Source organism: Cheilinus undulatus, linkage group 8 (genome assembly GCF_018320785.1).
Source record: "Cheilinus undulatus linkage group 8, ASM1832078v1, whole genome shotgun sequence".
In the NCBI taxonomy this organism is placed as follows: Eukaryota; Metazoa; Chordata; class Actinopteri; order Labriformes; family Labridae; genus Cheilinus; species Cheilinus undulatus.
In genome coordinates, this window is record NC_054872.1 from 32,510,989 (window position 1) to 32,531,627 (window position 20,639).

At 37.8% G+C, this 20,639-nt stretch overlaps 1 protein-coding gene across 1 annotated transcript; it reads left to right on the forward strand.

The window, feature by feature from the left end:
• The first annotated feature begins 1,396 nt into the window (after positions 1–1,396).
• iffo1b (intermediate filament family orphan 1b) lies at positions 1,397–20,633 on the forward strand. Its single transcript, XM_041792931.1, has 9 exons — positions 1,397–2,756; positions 9,168–9,228; positions 10,207–10,302; positions 11,020–11,160; positions 11,304–11,488; positions 11,579–11,705; positions 12,752–12,841; positions 13,287–13,417; positions 15,545–20,633. Exons 1-9 carry the CDS (start codon positions 1,771–1,773, stop codon positions 15,642–15,644), a joined length of 1,917 nt encoding a protein of 638 aa, XP_041648865.1. The 5' UTR covers positions 1,397–1,770; the 3' UTR covers positions 15,645–20,633.
• Positions 20,634–20,639: the final 6 nt, after the last annotated feature.

The window sequence follows — 20,639 nt, forward strand, 5'->3', positions numbered from 1 at the left end:
TCTTAACTTGTTCTGATGGGAAATCTGTCTATTTTCAGATATCTGGATCATTTGGCTCAGCTCAGTAGAGCTGGTTGTTTGGCTCCCAAAAGGCTCTTTATTTGGTACCAGTTTGGCTTTTTAAAAGTGGATTAAATAACAACAAAGGATGGAGAAAAGGAAATTGGCACTTCATCGACATTAGATGCCAGAAGGTCTGCAGGACTGTGTAATCTGCAATATTGATTGCTTCCACACCAGGTTAACCTGTTAACCTGTTTTTAAAAATCAGTTTTTGTACAGTGTAGGGATCGTAGACAATATATGTGGGATTTTCTGTTGATAATTGGGATGTAGAGGTCCCTTTAGAGCTGTAAAGTACTAACTTTTCTCTGTTCCATTGTATTACTAATGGCTGCCCAACACTTCCTGATCCCCAACAGACATTTAAGATTCAGATTCAGATTCAGAAAATTTAACTGTCACTGCAGGAAAATGGCTTAGGCGTGGCCTAATATATAATCCAACATACATCCAAAAACACATGAAATATAAAACACGATTGCAAACAACCTTGATAATATTTTCATCAATTTTACAAAAACTTAGCAAAGTTAGAGTAAAATACCAGTACAAATATCGATCAAATAACATGACATTGCTTAATTTGGCAGGCCACATGGAGCCAAACTAGTACCTGAAAGAAGAGCTGTTTCAGAGCTGAAAGAGCCGACTCTTCTTGCTGAGTCGAGCTAATTGATCTGGATCGCTGAAAATAGACGGAATTCCAATAGCTACCTCCTAATGATGTGCACCTTTTAATGATTTCAACATAATTATTTTATGACGTTAGGGTGTAAATGAGCTTATTCCCTTGGTAAAACAGCGAAATTTTACTTTTAAAACGTTACCTACACGTTTTGTTTAAGAAATGCATAAATGCTACGAATATGAATTTAGAGTGCCTTACCTCAAGACAGAGAAGGAGAGCTATCTAAGCTAGCTAACCGCGGTGTTTTACGGTAATGGTGGAATCACACATGTTGTTAGTTTCAGGATTTCAAAACCATTAGGCTATATTATTTTTATTTGATATCCAGCTCCGTTTTAAAGTTTGTGTCCTCTATTCAAATTATCAAATGATAGCAAACCAGATAACTCACTGGGTTTCATTAAAGCAGGTGACTAGAAGTCTGCTTAGCTAGGTTACCATTAATAGATTTATAAAATGCATCTTAATCTGAAACCAGATGTGTTTTTGTGGAAAAAAAATACGTAAACGTGTAGGTATTTTGAAGTATTGCTGGATGTTCAATTTCACGGAACACAAACAGTTAAAGGCTCAGCGCCGCTCTATTCCAGTACTTACGGTAGCCGTGCTCCTCCAATCCCGCAGCACTTTCTCCGCCTGCGGTTACATCTTGTTGTCAGAACTTCAGTGACGCGGTGACACTGGATTTCTGTGTTATTCATCCATGCTCTGCGCCTTTTCTTCGTTTTATTGCGCTATTTTGCTATGAATGTAACTGAAAGTCAATGTAGCCGGATTTTGCCTCCTTTAAATTAATTTTGAGTCGCTCGTGGTGTCTTCTTGTGGAGAGTTAGGAAGCAGTGATCCATCATCCGACGTTAAGACCTCTGAGCTCTGAGGATAAGATTCTTATTTAGGCACGGTTACGCAATCAGGTAAATACTGGCGTTTTAGACGCACGCCTTTTCTGTTGCGTTTACCTATCCTTAATTTCAAAGTCACTGTATTCTGTTTTAGAAAGATCATTCCCGTCCGTGTTCATGCCCGATCTGCAGCGCTTCAGTTTTCCATACCATAGCATGAATCCTTTGTTGGGGGCCACTACGCATCTCCAACAGCATCCGCAGCAGAGCCCAGCCTCCGGACACCCAGACTCTCCCTCAGGCCTCCTGCCCGACGCCGTTTTCGGTTTGCCAGACCCTGCATCCCTTCTTCTCGGTGAGCAGCCCAGCCCAGGGCCTGAACAGCCGGGGCCTGATTTCACCGCACCCTCACAGACCTCTCCTTTCCTCCACCACAGCCACTTCCAGCACCGCGCTGTGCCGCATCCCCCCGCAGCCATGGCTCTTAGAAACGACCTGGGATCAAATATCAGCGTCCTTAAAACTCTCAATCTAAGATTCAGATGCTTTTTGGCTAAAGTGCATGAATTAGAGCGCAGAAATAAGATTTTAGAAAAGCAACTGCAACAGGCTCTTGATGCCAACAAGGGCTGTCAAGGTGGATGCAGTGATGGCAGAGCACATACCCAGGAGGCAGGAGTACAGACAGGGTTTGTCGGCACCATACCCCTCAGGCCTGGCTCCCTCCCCTTCCATAACACTAACAACTCAGCCAGGAGGCCTACAACACTCTTCCCACCATCATTCACCACCACCCTCCCACCCACTGCCTCTGAAAACTCCAGTTCAACCCAAACAAACACATCCTCAAACCCAGCTATCACCATCAGCCAGGCCTCTCCCTGTGTGGACTCCCCTGGTTCTGGCACTAAAAGTGTCACCAACACCGGGACAGGCCAGGAAAGATCCACCAACCCTCCCCCAAGGTTCCTCCCAGGTACCATCTGGTCCTACAACCACACCCGCAAGTTTGGCCCAGGTGCAGAGCGTCTGACCAGCCCGGGAGTGTCCTGGGTGCACCCTGATGGAGTCGGGGTACAGATTGACACCATCACCCCTGAGATAAGAGCCCTGTACAATGTCCTGGCCAAAGTGAAGAGGGAGCGGGACGAGTATAAACGAAGGTAAACCCTTTATTTCACCTTTAATATGCATTGATACTGAATATTTTCTTAAGTATGTGTGATCCACCTTGTGAAATGAGCAGAGCTGCAGACCAGCTGTCTCCAACAGAAGCAGCATCAGCACAAATTCTCCCCATCAATCACCCCACAGCCTGACCATGCATCCATTCCATGTCTGACCACAAACACAGGTGCTGATGCTAGAAATACACCCAAATAATTAACACATCACAAGCTAAATATAAAGCAGAAGGAAGGTCAAAGCTTGATCCAGGCATGTTAGGATAAAACTCACAAGACCCTGACTCACTAATGGATAACTTTGTTTACAGGAAAGAAAATCCACCCTGAAATAGAGCTCATTTTGACTGTCTAGCACATTTTTTATTGTAAAATTGAACTATTCATTATGAAAGAAATAATTTTGATGCAAAAATCTTTCTTCACTTATGAGACTTAGGAAAAATAAATATTAAAAGAAGACATTTTAAAGAAGGAATAGACTTTACATCTTATAAAAGCATCTCCATGGCTAAAAGTGAGTTGTCTCATCTTCCAAAAGCCCCTTTGCAAAGCATTTAGCTAGTTATAAAAAGGTTGATATTAGTACTGATGCTACATCATGAAATGAGACCATCAGCATAAAGGTTCATTATTCCTGTAAGGTGTTTTTAGTGTCTAAAAACGCTACTTCATGTTGGTATTAAAAGAAGCAACTTTTCACTGCTGAAACAGCTGCCTTCTTACTTCTCTTCTTCTTCCTTAGCAAAAATTATTGATAAGCAACTAGTGCGGTCAAAAATTTCAACTAATATTGATTAATTAATCACCAAGGTAGGGCAGGGAAATTAATCGAAAACTAGATTGAATTGCAATATGGCCTGCTGCAATTTTCAAATCACAAAATGTGCAGTATTGACCCTAACCCTTCGACCTGAAATTTGGTCAAAATACTAGTTTTACTTTTTTTTTGCAGCAGATGTTACGCATGACGCAATCATTTAGGTGCCATTTTTTAGAATAGTCTACAAAAAATCCTACCTTTATTTTTGCACTTTCTTCTTTTTGAATATAAGAATGACAAAAATCCTTTCAATGCAACAATTCATATCTAATTTGCAAAATCATCGGAATTAGATACTTTCACAGAATTGTTCAGCCCTTGTTTAGGTATAAAAGAAAGTTAAGGAATAACTGCATATCAAATCGCAGTTGCAATATTGGGGAAAAAAATCACAATTAGATTATTTTCCGAACAGTTCAGCCCTACACCAAGATAGAAAATTGGATAAAAAAAAGGGTACTGATTAATCTTACTCTGATGCTAGCTAAAGTAACTTTTTGACTCTAATTGAAACACATGCAAAAAGTCTCTGTGCTGTTAAATGTCATAATTTTATGGATTAAATCCATATTCTACAGATTAACATCATCCTAGATTTATTAGTAAGTGGATTATCTGACCTTGGTCTCAACTTCCTCCTGTTTTAAAAGCTAGTAGAAAGTTTTGATGCCTTTCAGTAGCATGTTCTTTCTGATTGTTTTTGGGTGCAGATGGCCTAGTGGTTGGTGGTACCCCATGTACACAGGTGGCTGGGGTTCAAGTTCAGACTGGGGTTCTTTCAACCCCAAAACTTTTAAGCCTGTTTCTGGCTCTATTCACTGTCCTGTCACTCCAGTAAAGGCAAAAAAAATACCCAAAATAAATCTTAAAACAATATATACAGTGCTTAACAAATTAATGAGACCACCTGTCATATTTGTCTCAGAGACCATCCAGCATCATGAAGTGCTTTAATGCGGACTCTTTCATTTTCAGTGAGCTCTCCACGTTTTACCATTTTGAACAGGAATGAGGAATTTCAAACTGAATTCACCTTTTTATACCCAAATTTGAGCCAGCTCACTGGGCTTCTCTGAGAAGTCAGAAATAAATCAAGCATAACATTCAACCACTAAAACTAATTTTTCTGTTCAGGAATGCAAGTAAATAACTATAATTTTATATATTAATCAAGAAATATTAATGTGCTTTACTATTTTTTCAGTTTTTTTGTAAATCAGTAAATTTGAAAATCATGGATAACAATAATAATTATATTTTAGCATTAAAGATATCATTTGGGTTAAAGAGCTTCTACATATTGGTGTATTAACCATTACAGAAAACATAGAAAATGATTTTGGTAATTACCAATGCTGTTAATTTAGGGCAGCTGTGGCATAAACCTTACTTTGGGTGGTGGTCTAATGAATTTGTTAAGCACTGTACATAGAAATATATGATTAATTGTGATTAATTGATTGCAAAGCCCATGATTAATTAATTTATTACTTTTTTAATGGTCTGATTAAAAATGTCGTCTTGGCTCAGTAGGTAGCATTGATCATCCTGCAATCAGAAGGTTGTGGGTTCGATCCCCAGCTCCTGTGGTCAAATCCTTGGGAGAGACACTTAATCTCACTTTGCTCCTAGTACTTCATTGGTGGCAGGTAAATGTGTATGAATGAGATTAGTTTATACTGATGTCCATTTCTCCTTAGCAACCTCTGCTATCAGTGTGCTAATAAGGAGTGAATTGAGTGAATGAGTAGGTGTGACCTGCAACGTAAAAGTGCTTCAAGTAGTCAGACGACAAGAAAAGAGCTATATAAGCTCAAGTCCATTTACCATTTATTCGGGTGACTGTTAAAAAGAAAGCAACAAATTAAAAAAAACTCTACTTATACATACAGGATAGTGTAAAGAGCTACTTTGTCTGTTTCATATTAAAAGTATTTTAGTATAAGCTGAAGATAAGATAGGATATATCTCGATTAGTCCTGCAAGGGGAAATTCCAAATTTACAGGAGCAAAAATGGAGTAAACAAAGCACGCAAATGAATAAATGAATAAATACAAAATAGGAAATATAAAAATGTAACTTACAAATTAAAAGAATTATAAATACTATTTACAGAGTACAAGTGAACAACAATGTGTTGGGTGAATGCTGCAGCTAATCAGAATCCAAACTAAACAAACAAACTGCACTACTTTGAGTGTAGTGAAAAAAATGATGGGAAGTTTGGTCTGGGTCAGATTTTCAATTAAAATTCCCATTTAAACAATTCACATAGTACAAATTCTGTCACAAATTTAGAGGATATTTCACTGATATGGATAATATTTCCTCTGTCCAGTGTGAACTTCAGTAGCCTTCATGTTCCAGCACATTCATCACCAATGCATTCCCTCAAATTATATCCAAATGAGCAGCCATGCATCCTTCACGAAGCAGGAGATCCTGAGCACAGGATAGAGACTTCTTTGTGAGTGAGGGGGCTAGGACCTCACTAATTGCCCTCGTGTGTTACATCAGACACATGGTTTTATTTTATAGGAACTTGAGAGGAAATGATTCACTGACCTCTCGTCCAGAAAGTTAGCTCTTTTTTGTTTTGCTAACAGGGATTCATGGTGAGTTTGGTACTGTGTTCCCCTCAGTGATCATATCTCTATTCAGCTCTGTTCCTCAGCCTCTTTGAGCTTCCAGTAGGTATCAGTTTACATGGGAACAATGGGGGCTTTGAAGCCTTTAGGGTGAATTGGCCAGTACAGATTTACAGTCTTTAGACGGTGAATCCCAGTTGAATGCCTACATGCTATCATGTTGCCCTTGTGGGTTTTTTTTCACATATACTTTAAAGCTGAACTCGGCACAGAATTTTTTTGTCTTTCCATTTTTGTACATTTTTCCTCTCAATACCAGTCTTTTAACCCTCCTCTAGCTCTTTTACACATGCCACTTTTATTCTTTTTTCTCAAGAACAAGTCTTTTTCACCCCTTAACTCCTCATTTATCTACTCACTGTTATTGCCTGTCATTTGCCCCACTTCACCCACCACACATGTACTCAAGTAGACCCCACATCAAACAATTCCCCTCCTCCTCCCTGCCTCTTCTCTCTCCCACTGTGCATCCCCTCTCTCCTCTCTCCACTTTATCTGCAATGCAGCATGCACTGCAAGCTGTGACTGCTGGATGTGGGTTTGGCATCTCTGCTTCCTGCACGCTCTCACCTTACCGATCAAACAAGCATCCTCTACGACAACAACAACTCCCGTTTCATGACTCAGATTCTGTCAGACTTAGTATTCCCTAAAGGGCAAGATGTGCTGCAGCATTCTGCATTTCTAACTGCATTCAGACAAGAAGCCACAGCCTCTACAGTGTGGAGATTTCCCTTGGGCATGTGTGTTAATGTGAAGTCATCTGAGACCTATGCAGAATCTGTGATCAGGCTTTTAAATATATTAAAGTTCAGATTTATGGGCCAATCGTTTGAACCACACAACTAATCAAAACAGTAATTTAGCAGTAAGTGAATGAGCATATCAGTCACGCACACTTCTCTCCTTTGCACCTGTTTGTTTCAGAAAACTTGTATCTGGATTTAAATAATTGTTTGATTTAAGTAAACTACAGTTACATTTTTGTGTAAGATTGTCTGATAATATCCTTCCACAAATATGTGTTCAAGTGAATGCAAATCCAGCATGTTAAAGCCAAGTCCTTTTGGAAACAATCATGAAATTGCTGTGATATAGGGTCATTTTAAAGGTGCTCTTTGTTGTGTTCTTGTAAGCAAATGAAGAGTTATGTTTAAGACAAAAAATACTCTGGCATTACCCAAAGGTCATAGAATTCACATGAAAGTAAGTTGATTTTAAGATGTTAAAGTGAGAAGTTGTCATTTTTAGCTGTAGAGCTGGCCTCACAAATAGGACAGTTAGATCTTATTGCAGACCTAGAAAAGTAGATAAAGCCTAACGAGTATTATTACATTACAAAAATGCCAAATCAGGTTTCAGGCCATTAAAAAACAGCACTACCCTGTCGGTTCATCAGTCAGTGTCATTTAGCAACTAGCCTAATTCAGCAAAGCTAAACATGTTTTTGTTCAGTGTTTGGTTAAAGATCCTGTATGGAACGTATGCATGGGCAAAGCAGTACCTCGTATCCCTTTGCTGATGTTGTCCTGTATATGGGGGTGGTTCTCTGATGAAAAGTATCATCCTGCTTTTTTTATCAGTCAGTTGTGCCTCTTAATGTACATTTTTGCCATGGAAAATGTAAATAGAGGCATTAAAATAACTGAGTAGGAATCAGCAGTTTTGTTGATGGTGGTCTTGTTTGCGTTTGTAGGGCATGGAGACGTCATAACCTCATCAAAAAATCCACACAGGAAGAAAAATATTGATAGGTGATGAATAAGAGATGGTTCCCACTCACATTACGATATGATACGATGCAAACAATATGATACATATTATGTAATAGTACAATACAGCACATACGGTATGACAGTATATGATACATACTGTACAATACAATACTAAATTTAATACATACAATATGATACAAATGATATACAATACAGTACATACAATATGAAATGAGACAATACATTTGATATGCTCTATATGATATGATAAAATACATTACCATATGATATATTTGATGCAAAATGTTTGGTATGATACAATAAAATATGATATGATGTAAATAATTCAATGTAGAGTCTGGAATATGATAGGGTACATATAATACCATACAATAACTACAATACAGTATACACTGCATTCCAAATGCTTTATTTTCCCCTTGGGAATACAGAACAATAGACAAAGACTATTTTTTTAACTTTCACTTCATGAGTACAACGCAACATCAATCCACATGTCAGCAGAACAGTCTTCATGTACATTAGTCTGAACATCCCACCGAGGACCCAAAAATATAATAAACTGATTAAACAAATTCACTTGCTGTTTAAAGGTCACATATTATGAAAAATACACTTTGGCTTTTCTCACAAAAATATGTGCCCCTGGCCTGTCCACAATCACCCCAAGAATCAGAAAAATCCATTTCCTCCCCCCTCTGTTTCTCCACCTTTCAGAAAATGTGTGCTGAAACAAACCGTTCTCAGATTTTCTCTTCATGATTTCACGTGGGGAGTTAGCACCACCCCCAGGTTCGGTTGTCCCTCCCTGCTTGGAAGAAACTTCTGCCCTCCTCTCCTGATCCTCCTCTCACCTCTGAGACCAATATAATCTTTCTGAAAGGAGTAAAATATGTGACCTTTAAACTATGATGACATCTGCATTGCTGTTAATGCTTTTCAAAAGATGTTGCATGTCTAAAGGAGTTTAAATTGATTGATAATGCTGCATGACATATGCACTTAAGTAGCTGAGTCATGGGTTAATTTGCACTCGACCTGCCTTTCTAAGTAAGTCCGGAAGAGACATAAATAGACAATTAAGAGCACATGTACAATAGCCATGCATTTAAGCCATGTGTGTGTTCTCTGTTTACCTGAGGACACTGACAGACTAATGGTTTTCTCCTGTATGTTTTTTAGATGGGAAGAAGAATACACCATGAGGATGGATCTGCAGCAGAAAATTGCAGACCTACAAGAGGTAACACCTAAGAGTTGTTTGTGTGAATTATTTGTGTGCATATGTGGGTTGAGATTTGACCAACAATTGCAGTATGCAGCATTTGAAAGTGAAGCTATGATGGACTCATTAGTTCACACTTTAAAGATGACATCAGCCTGACTCATTAAAATAACTACATTTGACTGATAGGTGAAACTGAATCACATACTTAAAAATACCATGAACATACCTAGTATGTACTCCTAACCTGTCAATCATGTACACACCATTGATGCTAAAACATATATGATGACAGCCATTGTTAAATGTACACCATTATGAAGAATGTAAACAGAGTAGCTGGCATAAGCTAGCAGTGAGCTCCTTTCCTGATTGACAACTTTGTGCAGTGTTTTTCTTTTCGAAATTGGTCCAGATCCTGACTCAAACCCAGCTGTCATACTCTTCTGTATGACAGCTGAGTTCTCACGCTAAAGTTGCACAGTTCATCTTTTTCATTATAAATAGAGTTTGTTTTTTCAGACTTATGTGCTGTATGAACCCCCCTACAGCTGTCTTCATAAAGTGTGTGGTTTGTTGACTTCCTGTTTGAAACTGGTCTTTCGGTAAATGTTATACACATGCTTACACATCCTTTGTGTGTGAATGCATATATACTACCTCCAGAAATCTGCTTTGTGCTTAGCGAGCAGAACCACATTAGCACTGCACCACATGAGGCAAACACTGAGGCGTAAAAGTGCTTGATCAGTACAGTATTTTGCATAAGAATAAGTCACCAGGGAGTGAGGGGTAATTCACAGTGCCATCAAACATATCTTGAGCTCCCAGAAGGAGATTATCCTTGTAGGGTTTAAAACGTTTGCATTTTATTGTTGATACAGGCTTTTATTTTGTTTATGACCTCTGCATGCACTCATTTCCTACAAAGACAGAGACATAATGTGTGTGTGCTTACACATGAAGAGTTTTTTATGTCTGTCTTCATTTGTACAGGACCTGCAGGAGAGTGAAGGCTGTCAGGACGAGCTGGCTCTCAGAGTTCAGCAGCTCAAGGCCGAGCTGGTCCTCTTCAAAGGCCTAATGAGTAACGTGAGTGCAGTTCGACTAGCACAGCCACATAGTTTTTTCTGTTTATGAAGTGTTCATTAGTTTTCACTAATGGTTTGATAACAACTTAAAATCATATTCAGTTGCCCTTTAGTGTCATTGGACCATTTACTTTTGACATTATTAACAGGCCACAAAGAAAAACATTGGGTTGCCATTGAGAAAAAACTCTGTGATTCATTCAGTCTTGCTCCGGGTTGTCTTAAAAGCTTGCCCCCTAAAACTTGAAAATACCAAACAAATGCTCTCTTTGACACTGCAGTTAGATGATCACTCTTGTAAATATTTTTGTTTTTAAGGCTTTATCTTAGGCGTGCTGTCAGCTCTCCCTACCAACAGCAGCCACATGCATTTAGAAAACCTTAACAGACACAATCGATCTGCTTACCTTTGGTTTTATTTGCTTTTGTTGGTCAGAAAGAGGCATCACTGTTAATTTCAGTTTCACATCCAGATGAAATGTCCTCATATTGGCACCTCCACTCAGCACTGTGTGACTTAATAAAGAAAAACAAGATTATGTTAATGAGATTTGTGAGGATTGGTAAGTTTGTTACTTAATACCTATCTACAAGTCATGAGTTATTATTAATTAGAGCAGGAATTGGTTAACACAGTATAACTTAACTGTTAACATAAAGAAGCAGCAACTTAAAGTATTTTTAGTTAGTTTTTTCTTCCTTCTGTTGTTCTCTGCAGAACCTGTCAGAGTTGGACAGTAAGATTCAGGAGAAAGCCATGAAGGTGGACATGGACATCTGCCGCAGGATTGACATCACGGCTCGTCTCTGTGATGTGGCTCAGCAGAGGAACTGTGAAGATGTGATCCAGATGTACCAGGTACAGAGACTACAGTTTAGCATTTGTTCCCATCTCTTTTTTTGTCTTTTCAAGTTTTGTCAAATCCAGAGTCTCTCCCCAGCAAAGTTAGCCCTGTCCTGTTCTAATGAAAGTGTTTATCTGCGTTGTTCATGTTTCTGCAGGTTCCTAACAACCAAACATCCCTAAACTGCCGACGTAAACAAACCCCTCTGTCCTTCAATGGGAGCGAGTGTGATGATCCTGTCAGCACCTCTGAGAGTGATGGGGGCGTGGTCAAAGAAGAAGAGCACTGCAGCTCGTCAGCCAATCAGATCAATGAGGAGATGCAGAGGATGCTGAACCAACTGTGAGTGATTAGACTTTAAAATTTGTTAATGTACTCAAGTTTTGGACTTCCATTTTTTTAAACACTTGTGCCTACATTTTATTTTAAAAGGCGAGAATGTGAATTTGAGGATGACTGTGACAGTCTGGCCTGGGAGGAGACTGAGGAGACGCTGCTTCTTTGGGAGGACTTTCCAGGATGCCCTTTGCCCCCAGACCCCACCCATCCATCCGGAGAGGTAGGCTGTGGTCACATGACTTATTTCAATACAGTAACATCCAGAAGACATAATATAACCCAGAAGCTCTGGCTGCAACATGTTGGGACTTTGTTTGGTTTGAAACACTCACGTTTATGAAAAACAACTTCCTTAATTGTGTAACAGCGTGTTGTTTCAGCTCATTTGTCATGTTAATGATTGCGAGTTGCTTGTCAACACATAAGATTGCAAGATAGTAAAAAAATACCACCACAGCTGCCATTCGTCACTGGTAACCACTCTGTCAATTCAGTCACAATCAAAGTTAAAAATGTTGAATTTTTGCATTAAAAAGAACAGGACTAATTATAACATACACTTTCTGACTGTTTTTAGATCAGTTTTAAACACTGATGGTAGTTGTGGAATTTAAAAGTCAACAACTCGAACCAACCCCTGTAAATTTTACAGTACGCCATGACAAGTCTTTTGACCTTTTCATTGACCCACCTTACAGCAGAAGCTGCACACTGGTGTCAAAGCCTTTAACCAAATCTAGTTTTGAAGATCTGCATCCTTTTCAGACATCTTTTAGAGAACAGCATATTGTGTGGTACTGTTTGTTACGATTTAAAGAAAGACTTTAAAGTTCTGACGTCATGAGTCTGAACAGACTGATAAGACGGTCAATACAGTTCTCTCTCTGAGGGTGATTAATCCGTATCTCAAGCTGACCTTCAATGCTCCTCTGTCACAAGGCTGTTTCAGGACAAGGCACTGCACATGCACACACCCCGGGACATATGCAGTGTGTGGCCTGTGTTGGTGTAGAGTGTGGTTGTTTCCAAAAATCCATGTAGGTATTTGTTTTCAATCATTGGCTCTGAGCAGTCTGTTGTTCCTCCAAATGGAGGCACTGCATTAGTCAGTGAAATTTGAGCTGACTGGAGAATAAAACCAGCCTTGTTTTTGTAGTCATATATTTTCACAAAGAGTGATATGATTAACACGTGTGCTTTTCACTTTCATATGTGCTAGATCATGTGGGTTTCTCAGTCATTCTCCCCTCTCTTTATCTCTCTCAGGAAGACTGTCTCGAGAAGGTGATTAATGACACTGAATGTCTGTTCAAATCCAGGGAGAAAGAATACCAAGAGACAATTGACCAGATTGAGGTCAGACATTTCCACTGTATTTTTTTCTATCTGAATTTTGTTAAACAATTTCACTTCTCATGCACCAACATGTAACAGAGCTTTTCTTTGTAAAGCGTTACCTGCAAATTCTCTCAAGAAAATCTATAAAATGACTCAGTGCAGTTTTTTTGTTATGAATGTGTTCATCATCATTCTTCATTAGTTGTTTAATGAAGGCTCAATAGTGCATTTTTCCTCCCAGTTTCTGTTTGATTCCTAATAATTATCATATTAAAGTTTCTGGCATGTCTGTGTCTTACTCGTAAATGATGGATTTTTAGATGTAAAATAATAGTTTCATATAATCAGTGATTTATTCTGCATGTATCCAGAACCTCAAACAGAACAATATATTTTTAAGTTTGTAGATTTGAGTTTACATTTAGATCACACATTTTTCTGACTACATATTTTGTCCTTCCAGCTGGAGCTGGCCACAGCAAAGAGCGACATGAACCGACATCTGCATGAGTACATGGAGATGTGCTCCATGAAGAGAGGCCTGGATGTTCAGATGGAGACCTGCAGGAGGCTCATCACACAGAGTGGAGACAGGTAAACACACTCTAAGACTCTCTCTAAGTTCATGGTATCATGGAATACATTTAATGTTATATCTCTGTATGACTTTATTTAACAGGCTCTTGAGTTTCCATCAGTAAAAGTTAGCATAAGCAGCCCTCTAGAATTTAGGCAGTAAAAAACACTTGAAATAAATGTAGAGATTCTCAATATTGGACTTTTGCCGGTATCTTATGTTGACATTTACAAAATAATTTTAGATGACACTGATACCTGATATATGCACTCCTTTTTTATTGTGAAAAAAAAACCCCAGTGTTTCCACCGCAAAGAGAGGCTGTGTGAGGTGGAGCTGAGAGAGGAGCGGGGAAGTAGACTGTCTGGTAGCTGTTTAAAGCTTATTCAAAATGTTAAGGGCTCACAGTCACACACATACCCACCCCCCCAGCTATACTTGATGGTACAGGTACATTGTGGATTATGCCTATATATGATTTAAATTGGCATGACCAAAATATCGGATGTAAATATTGGCAGAAATTTTCATATCTGCTGATACCAATATCATGCACTCCTGATTTCCATTGCATATAACATTTTCAACATTAAGAACTGGCTTGGATCTACTTTAAGTTATTTATCCATCATTTGATGACCTTTTCCCATCGGGAATTATGTTTGCAAAAAGTCCAAGTGTTTTTGTCCTCAGTGCTTTCCAATATTTATTTATTTTTCTAAATGTATTTAATTTAACCAGGAAAACTTAATTGAGAACAAGAATCTCAGTGTCTTAAATCGCTTTAACACATGTACAACAGATTATATTGCATTTTCACATTTCACATTTGAAGGAAATGTTTACACTAATGGACCTCTTCCCAATAAGTTTCAACAAAATGGCAAGTCAAGAGGATATGCAAGTGAATTAATTGGTCCCATAAAATCAGTGTCTCGTATTGTTAGACAAAGAAGCACCCTAGACTTATGCATTTTGAAGAAATTTAATGACAAATTTACATGTAGGCCACCATTACTGTGCAGTGCACTCTGGGTAGTGATGTCAGATGGTTGCATTATTCTTCTTCCCTCATCTTTTCCTATTGAGTGGCATCCTTAAAGCATTGATTCTAAGCTGTCTGCAGTTTCAGTGAAGAGGAAAATAAGGAATAAGTTACTGTGATGTAAACAGAGGTGAGTACAATCAGATAAAGGTGGGAAGATGAACAATGCAACTATTTAACTTCAGTACCCAGAGTACATTGCACAATAACGACAACCATCAGGTGAGACTATTATTTATTTATTTATTTATTTTCTCAAAATGTAGAAATCTAATCTTCAGTTATTAAGAATCTGTTTATTTTTCATAAGTTGTTCCCTTTTAATGCTACTCTGTTTATATATGAGTGGAAAGTATTCATTTGTGTCATATTTGTTAAATTGTATGACATCTGTAAAGAGACTGAGCATGTTTAGATGTGAGACGGCCCACTGTAGACACAATGAAAGAATCCTCATCAGTTTAATTAAAATTCCAACTCTTTCCTCACTTCAATTCAAGCCTTTTAACCCAAGCTTTTTTCTTAGTAACTGCCCTTCTGGGAAATGTAGCCGATAAACAAATTTATGACTTCTGCAGTAAATATATGTGTAGATTAAAACATAAATGAAAAGGATAATAGCTTGACATGTTGTTTTATTCTTACGTTAGCATTTGGATTAGAGTGGTCTGCCTGTTTTCCCTCACATTTCTTTCCTTATGATAAAATAGCTTTGGTATTTAATCATTGTGTGTTACCATTCAGTATTTTCTTGTCTGGCAAATATTTGTAGTTTTAAACATTTTTATTTATTGACACAAGTTTAAGCAAGGGATAGAAGAGTCTCACTCAAAACTGCCTTTTTAATTTTGGATATTTTATATATTTTATTTTCCTTTGGGATCAATAAAGTGTCTATCTATCTCTATCTATCAGTAGTTGACTATGTCCTTTGTTTTAGTAGGGATAGAGATTTTATGTGTTGATAAATATATAAAAAAAGAAAAAGGAAATATGTAATGTAAGCATATTTTTATGTTTATTTCCAAATAACAATGCTTATCTCAAAGAAAAAACAGCAAATGAAGAGGCTGCTATATTTCGTGTGTCCCTCTCTCAGTAACTCTCCAGCGCCGGGGTCCACCGATGACGGCGGTCAGAGAGAAACCGACAGCTCGTCAGCATCTCCACCTTCCTACTCGAGCACCGGGAGATCTTGACACATCCTCACTCCTGCATCATTTCAAGGCTGTGATCATTTCACCTCGACTCCATCCAGCTACAGTACCACTCAATGCAATACACACCTGTAACTATGGCAACACAATGTTTACATAGCGTCATGTTCCTTTATTGAGTCCCATCGTTTATTTTTCATGCCGCACTCACAATCCAGCTTTGTTTTGAGGAGACTTTGATCACTGAATCTGCAACTGAAGAGTAGAGCTAGAGCTTTTTCATACTGAGTACAGACATCACTGCCTTGCAGACAAAACAACAGTGAAATCCACGTTTGTCAGCAAAGATGTCAACTAAAGGATCGTCTACTGAAGATTCAGAATGTTACAGATCCTGAATTGATGTCCTTGTAGTTTAAGCAGGTTAGTGCTGTAGGCTATAGCAGGATTCATACACACCTGATAAAACTAAATAAGCAAAGACAAGAACCTCAAATAATTTATCCAAATAAATCTAAAATTACCTTCTTCCTGTAAAACTACAAAAAAATCTGTTCAGATAAAAATGTAGCATATTGATTAGATTGATTGGTGCATTTGGGAGTGATAATGAAGAGCTTTGCCCTTTAAAGTCTAATGCGATTTCATAATTCATCATTTACATCCTTTTAGCTGCATTGTAGGGCATTGCTTTGCAGCAAGCCACATAAGGAATCCTTCATCATTAATGAATCATAACTTTTCTTATCAAGTAAATAAAACTCATTTTAAAACCACGAGAGTTATGCCTCTCTGAATGATTATGAACAGGTGGAATTTCTTTTTATATGAATAATCATATTAATAAAATGTAAGAACCTTGACATTTTTTGCTTTAAAAGCCCTTAAATTTAAACTCAGTGATCTGTGAATAAAACCCACATCACTCGTCATGTTGCAACATAATCACTGCAGCTTCAGTGACATGTAAAAAGAAACCACACTGCAAAATTGTAATTATTTGGAAAAACAACAAAGGTGCAAACCCGCCAAGTTAAATTGTGTCATTAAATAATACGACTGAAATGCATTGAAAACTAAAGTTTTATAATGATGATATTTTAAAAAAATTTGGCCTGATGAAAGAAATTGGACACAGGTTTGTAGCCGAAGTCTCCATTATTGATGTTAAATTCAGTCCACACCCTCTTTTGGTCTCTGTTAGCTTCTTTTAGCTGATCAGGGCTCTTGAATTCAGAGGTCCCTCTCTGTAACTGTTCCGTAATCTGCATTGACACACTGTCATGAGGATTTTATTTAGTTTAATTTTCAGCAGAAATGTTTGGATCACAGTCAGGTCCTGCTGTTGTTTGAGCAGAGCTGCATGGCTGAACAGAATCAAGTCAAAAATAGTTCAACCAGACAACTCATGTTGAAATGGTTTGATAAATGTATTGCAGCAGCAGAAAGTAATTTGTATTTGGCATCTAGGCTCTGACCTCATAACTCCCAGCAGATTTATTTACATGCAGAAATTAAAAAGTGAAGCTTACAGGTTGATGATGGGGCAATAGTGAGGTTGTAAGCAAGTCCTGGGCTGCTGCTTAAATAGAGACGATGTTTGTCAGGTGTTTAATGATGCATGCAACGCGGGAAATCAGTGCAGCTCAAGTTGTCTGCCTGAACTCCACAGCAGGTGATGCTCCATTATATGACGAAGAAAAGATTGCCATGAACTAATGTAAGGTATCCACTGAGTGCCAAAATAAAATGGTCAGACTTTAAAGATCCACAGGGAAATGCTGTGTAAAAAGTACTAAAAACAGCTGCTGAAGCAGCTCTTCACAAAGGTGCTTGATGTATATAACTAAACCTATTTTTGAGCCTGTTAAAGTTGCACATGGAAAGGAAGAGCTAAGCAAAAATGTAAATAAACAAATCAGCACTATTACCTGTAAAACATGTAAAAAAGAAAAAAAAAAAAGAAGTGAACTCGTTGGAGATAGAAAATACAATTTCTGCATCTTTTAAATGCCAAAGGTGCAGAACTAGAATAATAAATTAACACCGACACATACCTCATTTTGATTTTATTTATGCTTCTCGGGCACATTTAATAACTATGAACTTTTAACTCAGACACACTGTAGGAAACCATACTGTAAGAAACCATCACATTTAGGGGAACACCCCTACTTTCGCTGTTAATTTATCAAACACTGATGTCTAAATATAGTCCTGGCTGCAATTTCTTCAATACGGTTGAGGCAGGTGAAATGTATTTCTTCTTCAACCCATCCTTCCACACTTAATTTCAGTAATAGAGAGTACTAGGGTGCTTGTATAAACTGATGCATGTGTTGGCATTAGCTGAATGCTAATTGCTCCTGTTTGAATAGAGAAGGAGGATGCCAGAGATGAACTGTGTGAGGAGTAAAACATTTCTCTTTGTGTAGGTTTACTTTGACGCACTGAGTGAGTCTCTATGTATGCATGTGCCAGTGTGTATGTTTATATTTTTCGATTGTTTTGACCGTACAGTGAGTGTTTTTAAAAGACTCTTACTCTGGCACATATACAACATAAGAAGAAGTGAACAGAAAAAGTAGAAACTGATTCGTTCCATTTAGGAAAACTGTAAGATTGAGTCATCGTTGGAAAAATTTACTACCAAAATTGTAAAGATGTAAGTATAGAGGATATTTTCTTCCTTGAATGGATGTATGTGTTTGCCAATTAAGGTCAATTTAAAAATAACTCATGTTTAAAAAATAAAACTATTGAAATGCAAATGCTTCAGCGAAATGCTATAAGATGGCTTTGATAACAAATGTGTAAAGGAAACTAGCTTTGAATATAAACTTGTGTTTAAAGACTGCTTTAGAGCAATACCCAGAGTCAGAAACTGGGAAAATACTCATTTAATGGTTAAATCATGTTACAAATTTAAGTCTTCATGGAAAATATGGTAGTTGAAAACAAAAAGGATGTTTAGTTGTCGATTCTTCCAACAGAGGAAAATGACTTGAATACTGAATTCAATTTGTTTAGCATAAGAATTCAGGCACCCCAGACATGTGACATAGCGACTTTAAACACAAAGACAGTAAACTAGGCTTTAAAGAACTTCACTGCATTGCTGCAGTATGCCATGTGTAAAGAGAGACTGAAAGAATAAAGAAATAACTGAGCAACAAGAGCATGTTGTGTGATTATTTCTAATTCAATACCTGTAATCGGACTTAAAATTAAAGGGTAATTCCACACAAATAATTATCAAAAAACATCAGAACTGGCGATTATATTCCTCTGCAGGGTGCAGAATTGTTAGACAGTGAAAGTACAGAGTGGAATCAAGCACCTAGCCATGCAGTCTCCATTTTCAAACCTGTGTGATACTAAATGAATCATTCTGGAGAGCTCTGTGACTTCAAGTGTGGTACTGTGATGGATGCCACCTTTGCAATAAGACGGTTTGTGAAATTTCATCTCTGCTGGATATTCCTCAGTCAACTTTAAGTGATATTATTAGAAAGTGGAAGCATTTAGGAATAACATCAACTCAGCCATGAAGCTAAAAATTATGTAAAATCACAGGCGGATGGCCCGTAAAAGTTTATTCCATAGCTGAAGAGTTCTGAACTTCTGGTATTAATGTAAGCACAAAAACTGCTGCACAGGCTACATGGGTTTCTATGGCTGAGCAGCTGCATGCAAGCCTCACATCACCAAGTCCACCAGGCGTCGAATGGAGTGGCGTAAAGCACACAACACTGGACTGTGGAGCAGTGGAAATGTGATATGTGGAGTTAGGAACCATGCGTTTGGCAGCCAGATGAGTGAGTCTGGGTTTGTTGGATCTTACCTGCCTGACCGCACTGTAGCAGCAGTTTGATGGAGGAGGGATAATGGTATGGGTCTGTTGAGACCTCTTAACTCCCCTGAAGGACAATCTTAATGCTTTAGCATACCGAGACATTTTGGATGACGCTATGCTTCCAGCTTTGTGGCAACAGTTTAGGGAAGGCCCTTTTCTATTCCAACAAGACTGTGCCCCAGTGCACAAAGCAAGGACTATAAAGATATGGTTTGATGAGTTCAGTGTGGAAGAACTTAACCAGCCTACACAAAGCCCTGACCTCAACCCCAGCCAGCACCTTTGAGATGAACAAGAATGGAGATGGCTCATCCAACATGAGTGCCTGACCTTCTTAATGCTCCCTGCATTATATCAAGGATGAACACATTTTTGTAATTTAACCCTTTCATTGGCAATTTAAGATCAAAACCCCTGATGTTTTTAACGCAAAAACACAAATAATTAAATATTTCTCGTATACCAAATGCAAATTGGATTCCCTTGAAAGGGATTATCACAGTCTTGATTAGGTTAACAAGGTGAAACAACTTTGATTTTTATGTAGTATTATTTTTTAAAGGTTAAGATTTTAATACATTCTTACAATCAGAGTGTAGATGGCGAAAAATGGGCTCAGTACATAAAAAGCAATAAATACTGTGTATTTAAATTTTTTCACCTTTTTTGCATTTTTTCAAATCAAGATCAGACCTGATCATAACTATCAATACTGAAAAATCTAATTGTGTAACCCTTGCGATGCAAGTTTGAGAAAAAAAAAAAAAGAAGATTTTTATAACGTAAAACTTATTTGATTTCTCTATATATGACACGCAAGTTGGATTTCCTTGAAGGGGATTATCATAAGCTTGAATGTGTTAGAAATGAGCAACAACTTTGATTTTTTTGCATTAATATTTTTCATATTTGGATTTTAATACAGTCTTACAATAGTGCTCCTAAAGAAAAACAGGAAAAATCATGCAATCTTCTCCTTTGGCAAATATGAAAAATGGCCAATATTTTGTCACAAACTGGAAATATGCAAATCTGAATCAATAACTCCAGAATGAAAGCTTAATATTAAAAAAATGCATTTTTTTTTTTTTACTTTAATGGCTGGGGGAATCACAAAAAAGGCTGTTTTTTTTTACATTTATCTGATTGTATTCAAAAGTTTTCAAAGTAATTCATTGATC